Source organism: Gekko japonicus, unplaced genomic scaffold (assembly GCF_001447785.1).
Source record: "Gekko japonicus isolate JY-2015 unplaced genomic scaffold, Gekko_japonicus_V1.1 scaffold1184, whole genome shotgun sequence".
NCBI lineage: Eukaryota > Metazoa > Chordata > Lepidosauria > Squamata > Gekkonidae > Gekko > Gekko japonicus.
Genome location: NW_015165273.1, coordinates 12,249 through 19,747, shown reverse-complemented (window position 1 = coordinate 19,747; position 7,499 = coordinate 12,249). Strand labels below are relative to the sequence as shown.

Genomic DNA, 7,499 nt, shown 5'->3' with positions numbered 1-7,499 from the left:
GCTGAACTACTGACCTTCTGGTCTGCAGTTCAGCATCTTAACCACTGAGCCACCGCAGCCCTATTAGCAGAGGGTAACTAATAAGTTGGAGCTGCGGTGGCTCAAGTGGTTAAGACGCTGAACTGCAGGCTGTGGAAGGTCGGTAGTTCAGCAGTTCGAGACCCGAGTGTGCCGCATGATGGAGTGAGCTCCCGTCTCTAGTTCCAGCTCCTGCCAACCTAGCAGTTCGAAAGCAAGAATTTGCAAGTAGATAAATAGGTACCATTTCAGTGGGAAGGTAACAGCGTTCCGTGCACCTCAGTGTCTAATCATGCCGGCCATATGACCACGGAAATGTCTTTGGACAGCGCTGGCTCTTCGGCTTTGTAATGGAGATGAGCACCGCAACCCAAGAGTTGGATTCGAGTGGCTTTTGAGCAAGGGAACCTTTACCTTTAACTAATAACTAAATCTAATATATATATTTTGGCAAACCTCGTCCATTTTCCTTTACTGTTACATAAAATGAGCAACTGTTATTCTGCTTATGGCATCAGGAAGCCAAGTGATTCTGTTTTGTTAGGGTATATGGTTTGAATCTGGGTGTCAAACTCGAGCCTAGTTTGCCATTTATTTCCTGTCTGTCTGTCTTCGATACCTATAACTGCATTCTGGATGGGAATTGGGGTGGGGTGGGGTGTGGAGCCGTGTTTGGAGTTGCTTTGCTGAGAGTCACACTGGCTTGTAATTGCATCCATGTGGGGCCTCCCCATTGTGGAAAGTATGAGTGCTTGACCTTGAGTACCAGACACTGCCAGATAATGTGGCCATATATTTGCAGTAGAAGAAGAAGAAGAGATTGGATTTATACCCCACCCTTCACTATCCAATTAGCTATTGAGTAGAATGTTCCTGCCAGTAAGAGGGAGGTACTATTCCTAACGAAGCTAGATTTAGAATGACTATTGACTAATTGAAGAAGAGGAGGAGGAGATTAGATTAGATTTATACCCCACCCTTCACTCAGAGCGCCTTACAAATTCCTTTCCCTTCCCCTCCCCACAACAGACACCCTGTGAGGTAGGTGGGGCTGAGAGAGCTCTGACAGAAACTGCTCTTTTTTGAAGAACAGCTATGCCAGAACTATGACTTGCCCAAGGACATCCAGCAGGTACAAGTGGAGGAGTGGGGAATCAAACCCGGTTCTCCCAGATCAGAGTCCGTGCACTTAACCACTACACCAAACTGGGAGGTGCTGGGAGGAAGGGCTAACGGGGCACAATAGGTTTTGGTGGGCTGAATGTATGAGTGTGATTGGATGGGTCACTGGAGGGAGAGGGATTTTTGACAGGGCCTGTAAAACAGAGCTCTTCCACCAGCCTTTCTATTAGGGTGCTGCCCTTCCAATAACGAGGCCCTGGGCCCAATAACAACATCAACTCAAAAATATGATTAATAGCCTGACAAAACCCAGACTACAGTGGTAGTTGATCATATGGATGCTGAGAATGCCGCCATCAGCTATGAATTGTACTAGCACTTTATGATATGTTTTATCCTGTACTAGCAGTAAAGCCCGTTGTGAAAGCAATACAACGGGATCTAGAAAGAGGCTCTGGGGGAGTGCTCTGGCTTTGGGCAAACAGTGTCAATTTGCTGTGGTGACCTCAGCAGGGTATAATGACAGAGTCCACTGTTTTCTCCAGAGGAACTGATCTCTGCTACCTGAAGAGCAGTTGTAATTGTGAGTGATCTGTAGCCCTCACCTGGAGATTGGCAGCAATTGTTACCCAGGACAAAGTGGCTGGTTTGGAGGGTGTAGTCTATGGCATTCTACCTGTCTGAGGTCCCACCCCTCTGCAAACCCCACCCTCTCCAGGCTCCACCCCTCAAATCCCCAGGAATTTGTCAGCATGTAGTTGGCAACCCCATCTCCTTCCCAGCTAACCATCAACCTACCATTATCTGCCCCTTTGACTTCAGCTGACTTCTGCCCTCCCTTCTGCAGAGCAGTTGTAATTCTGAGTGCTCTCCAGCCCTCACCTGGAGATTGGCAACAATGGTTCCCTATGTGGGACTGACTGGTTTGGAGGGTGGAGTCTATGGCAGTGTACCTGTCTGAGGTCCCACCCCTCCTCAAACCTCACCCTCTTCAGGCTCCATCCCTCAAATCTCCAGGAATTTCCCATCTGGAGTTGGCAACCCTATCAGGACTGGCCCCAATGTGTTTTCTCCCAAAGGCCAAAGTAGGTGACAGGACCAAGCTTAGTTGCCTACCAACAGGCACTGAGGGGAATGTAGGGTTGCCAGCTCTAAGGAGGGAAATACCTGGAGATTTGGGGGTGGATTCTGTAGAGGGCAGCATTGGGCGGGGGGGGGGCGGAAGGACTCAGCAGGTGTAATGTCATAGGGTCTACCCTCCAATGCATCCATTTTCTCCAGGGGAACTGATCTCTGTCATCTGGAGATCAATTGTAACAGTGGGAGATCTCCAGGTCCCACCTGGAGATTGGCAACCCTAGGGGAAAGTCAGCTGCACAGCAGGGGGGTGAAGAGAATGGTTTGATAGCTGTTGGGCCAAGATTGGCAACAATAGTTCCCCAGGAGCCCCATCGTAAATGCACCAAACAATTCCTAAAGATTTTCCGAAACACTACTCTGTCGATAAATTGCAACAGTTTGAATTAGCACCAAAGCTTTAAGATCTCTCCAGCTGTCACCTGGAGACTGGCAACAGCTTGTCTGGAGTGTGGGCAGTATGGCATTGTATCTGTCTGAGGTCCCCCTCTTCCTCCTCCTCCTCAGACCCCACCCTCAGCAGGCTTCATCCCTAAAATATCCTGGAAGTTTCCAACCTTAATCTGCCTGTCTGTCTTAAGTTTTTTACAACCCCCCCCCCAGCCTCTGCCTAGGGAAAGGGCAGCTGACATCATTCTCCTCTCCCCTATGAGGTATGTTATGCAACTGAAAATTCCAACTGCCTTGCGGGGGGGGGTGAGTTTGAGGTGTGGAATGGAGTGAAGTCCAATCAGCTTCCACATGCAAATGACCTTGGAACGCTGGGGGGGACTGCACAAAGCAGCCAGTCAACCCAGCCAGTGTCTTCTGAGTGGCAGTTCTTCCGGCCTAACACTAAAGGGGCCAAATTTAGAATGTTGCAATATAGAACGTTGCTATTCAATTATAATAAGGGAGAGATTGTTATGATTTTTTTAAAGTACTGTGTTTTAACTGTTTTAAATATTGTCTCTAAGCCGCCCTGAGCCTGCCTTGGTGGGGAGGGCAGGATACAAATTAAACAAACAAATTAATTAATTAAAATGTATAATTTGGAACTGGCACCAAGGGAGCCAGTTCTGACACAGATTCATCTATGCTTGAGACCTCTTCCCCTCTCAATAAACATATGACTGCCAAGAGAGTGTTGTTGGGAGTGAGCTTTGTTCAAGACCCGACACAAGGTTATATGGGGGGGGGGGGCACATGGAATCTTTGTCTGGGGGCCCCATCAAGAATTGCAAGTCTTCTCATAGACAAAGCATGGTTTGGAGAAAGATAAAGCAAGAGGAGAGACAATATGGGAAGTTATAAGAGGAATTTTATTGACATTGAACAGGACATGGAGAAAGGCAAAGTAGAAAAAGACAAACTTCAAATGCAATTCGAACAAGGCATTGCGTAGTGTGACCGATTTAATTTAGATGTGTCCCACTGATGATTTACACCATAGAGTCCCATGTGAGGTCTAATCTGCACTGTATCTAGACAAGACAACTCTATGATTCTGTGACCAGGACTTCAGGGTGAGAACTATAAGTGGAAGAAAACATCAGAATAAATAAGCTGGGCAGGGGAAGGGGAGGTCGAATCCATTAAGTAAGGCTGGTGGGGTTTCAGAGACAGATACAGAGAGAGAGGAGAAAGACAGACAGACAGACAGACAAGAAGAAGAAGAGGAGGAGGAGGAGGAGGAGGAGGAGGAGACAAACTCCTTTCCCTTCCCTTCCCCACAACAGACACCCTGTGAGGTAGGTGGGGCTGAGAGAGCTCTGACAGAAGCGGCTCTTTTTCAAGAACAACTCTTATCAGAACTATGGCTTGCCCAAGGTCATCCAGCCAGGTGCAAGTGGAGGAGTGGGGAATCAAACCCGGTTCTCCCAGATTAGAGTCCGCGCACTTAACCACTAAACCAGACTGGCTCCAGAGAGAGAGAGAGAGAGAGAGAGAGAGAGAGAGAGAGAGAGAGAGCAGAACCACATACCAGAGGGAAATAGAGTAAGAAGGAGAAGAGAGTAAGGTCATATAAGGTGCCTGATGATGAAGCATGAGCATATTCTAGCTTCTTGTTGGTGCATTACAGGTGTGTTTCCCCCCCCCGGGGGGGGGGGTTGAATCTCATTTGCCAGTGTGCGAGAAGTTGTCATTATTCTTATTATATTAATTCTGGGCTTTCTGGTTGTGCGAGGCTAGAAGTGGAGTAGGCCTTAGATAATCAAGAGGTGCTCTGGGCTATGCCACTTCTAACAGCAGGTAATCTTCTTTGCTAATTAACTACCTACCTAGGCAGGCAGGTGGATCAGAAGCTCTAGTCATTCTTTCTGTCCGGACTTTACATGATCCCTTGGAGCCACAAGGCCTCATGGTGAGACCTCATTTGTTCTTAATTTCTAGAAAGGGTAGATTATCGATGCATTAGAAGAAGAGGTTTGATTTGTACCCCGCCCTTCACACGGAGTCTCAGAGCGGCTTACAATCTCCTTCCCCTTTCCCTCCCCACAACAGACACCCTGTGAGGCAGGTGGGGCTGAGAGAGCTCTTTCCAGAATTGTCCTTGAGAGAACAGCTCTGACAGAACTATGGCTGGCCCAAGGCTATCCAGCAGGTGCAAGTGGAGGAGTGGGGAATCAAACCTGGTTCTCCCAGATTCGAGTCCACAGACTTAACCACTGCACCAAACTGGCTCTCTTAGATGGAATCCTTTCATTTCTTTTCTAGACTCTGGTTGGTAGGATTTCAGAGTTACACTGGAAGAATATGGAAGAGAACAGCTCATGCGGCAAAATCAGTTCACAAGAGCAGAAAGAGTCCAGTAGCATCTTAGAGACTTATTAGATTTTGAGGGGCAGGAGCTTTGGAGAGTCAAAGCTCCAGTCATCAGATGCGGACAAACTAAAAGCTCCTTACTTCTACAGTCCATGTATCTTTAGAAAACAAAGGTTCTTAATGCCTTATTTGAATTAGAAGTCATCACATCAGTTTCAAAATTCAGGGAGAAAAAGTGAAGGACAAGAAAGTAAGAGGTATCGTACACAATAATCATGCCTCCTTCTCATACTAGGAATTGGTGAGAGACCCTTTTTTCAGGGATTAAAGTAAGGAAGAGAAGACTTGGTAAACGGGAAAGGAGGCAGGCGCAAAGCTTCGGCGAGAAAAGAAAAGGCGCTCGGCATTCCGGTGGGGCAATGGGTCTTCCCGAGGATGCTCACGGCGTGGGTATTCTGCCACCTCTGGGGCTGTCTGTGTTGCTTCAGGACTCCTCGGAGCCCCAGAGCTTCACCAACGGCACTCATCGCAGAATCACCAGGGCTGGCAGCAACAGCAAGGTCGGCAGCAGCATCCACAAGGTTGGCAACAGCAAAGAGGTCGGCAGCAGCAAGAAGGCTGGTAGCAGGAAGGTCGGCAGCAGCAAACAGGTCGGCAGCAGCAGGAAGGCCGGCAACAGAGAGGTCGGCAGCAACAAGAAGGCTGGTAGCAGGAAGGCCGGCAGCAGCAGCAAGGCCGGCAGCAGCAGCAGGGCCGGCAGCAGAGAGGTCGGCAGCAACAAGAAGGCTGGTAGCAGGAAGGTCGGCAGCAGCAGCAAGACCGGATGCAGCAGCAGGGCCGGCGGCACCAAAACTCGTCGAGTGTGGGGTCGAAAGCATCGTCCTCAGGAAACTCCATGGTGGGAGGGAAGGGATGGCTGAAAAGGGCAAAAAGGCTTCTTGAGTTTCTTTAAAAGTTAGACTGATGGTTTTTTTAAAAAAAGAGACCGGGGCTCTGGCTAAAACCAAGCAGTTTCATTGTTCATATTTCAGATCTAGCATTCACAATTTCGTGGACAATCCCGGACCACTTCTGCATAGCGACGATTCCTCCTCGGTCACTCCCTGCCACTGCGAATGGAGCTGCATTTGCCGCAGCAACAGAGCATCCACGCAGTGGACTTCCTCAAGCCTGTAATCCTCCCTCCCCTATGCCATGCTGATGGAGATCTGGTTGCTTGTATGTATGTGTGTGTGTATATATATAAGAGAACATAAGAACATAAGAACATAAGAGATGCCAATGTTGGATCAGGCCAAAGGCCCATCCAGTCCAACACTCTGTGTCACACAGTGGCCAGAAATACCAGGTGCTGTCAGGAGGTCCACCAGTGGGGCCAGGACACTAGGAGCCCTCCCACTGTTGACCCCCCCAAGCACCAAGATGACAGAGCATCACTTGCCCCAGAGTCCCTATCTATACCTTGTGGCTAATAGCCACTGATGGATCTCTGCTCCATATGCTTATCTAATTCCCTTTTGAAGCCGTCCATGCTTGTAGCCGCCACCACTTCCTGTGGTAGTGAATTCCAAGTGTCTATATTCTATATTTAATAGAACAGTGTCAGAATGCTAAAGGGGTACAGTCAAGTCACTGCCGACCCACGGCAACCTCATAGGGCTTTTTTCCATGCAAGAGGCTAATGCAGCTGGTTTAATACTGCCTGCCTCTGTGTAGCAACCCAGATCTCCTAGGTGGTCTCTGGTGTTCCCTCTAAGCTGAGCTAGTGTGAGCCAGCTCAGTCTTTTAGCCTCCGGCTCACACACATTTTCGTCTCAGCTCGGGAAGGACGGCTCCAGAGCAAACAAATTTGTGCAGGAGCCAAATCACTCGCTCACAACTTCAATGCCGGCAGCTCACCAAGTAGGATTTTTGCTCACAAGACTCCACAGCTTAGCAGGAGCATTGGCGGTCTCCCATCCAAGTCCTGAATAGGGCCAACCCGGCTTGACTTTCGAGATCCGACAAGATCAGGTTACCGAGAGCTTTTCGGGCTATAGAGATATAGCAACCACTACTGGCCCTTGACACTGGTCTCTCTTGGCTACTGTGGGAAACTGGGCTGCCCGGGCTTCTACTGGCTCTTGCTGGTGCCAACTTACAAACTCCTTTCCCTCCCCCTCCCCACAACAGACACCCTGCGAGGTAGGTGAGGCTGAGAGAGCTCTGACAGAAACTGCTCTTTTCCAAGAACAGCTGTGCCAGAACTATGGCTTGCCCAAGGTCATCCAGTAGGTGCAAGTGGAGGAGTGGGGAATCAAACCTGGTTCTCCCAGATTAGAATCCGTGCACTTAACCACCACACCAAACTGGCTCCTATATCCTATTCACCCATCTCCTCTATGAAATCCAACAACCCGTTTCTTCTCTTCTCTTGAGGACTTCAAAGCCGTTTTGTAGAAATCAACCCAATTCAGTAACAGTTTGCTGAAGACGGT

At 48.9% G+C, this 7,499-nt stretch overlaps 1 protein-coding gene across 1 annotated transcript in view; it reads right to left on the bottom strand.

The window, feature by feature from the left end:
* Positions 1-4,907: 4,907 nt before the first annotated feature.
* Positions 4,908-7,499, bottom strand: part of LOC107109571 (keratin-associated protein 4-8-like) — a 2,718-nt gene continuing 126 nt past the window's right edge. The window contains exon 2 of the mRNA XM_015410236.1: positions 4,908-5,938. Within this exon, the coding sequence (XP_015265722.1) occupies positions 5,557-5,938 (382 nt within the window). The 3' untranslated portion in view covers positions 4,908-5,556. The remainder of the gene's footprint in view (positions 5,939-7,499) is intronic.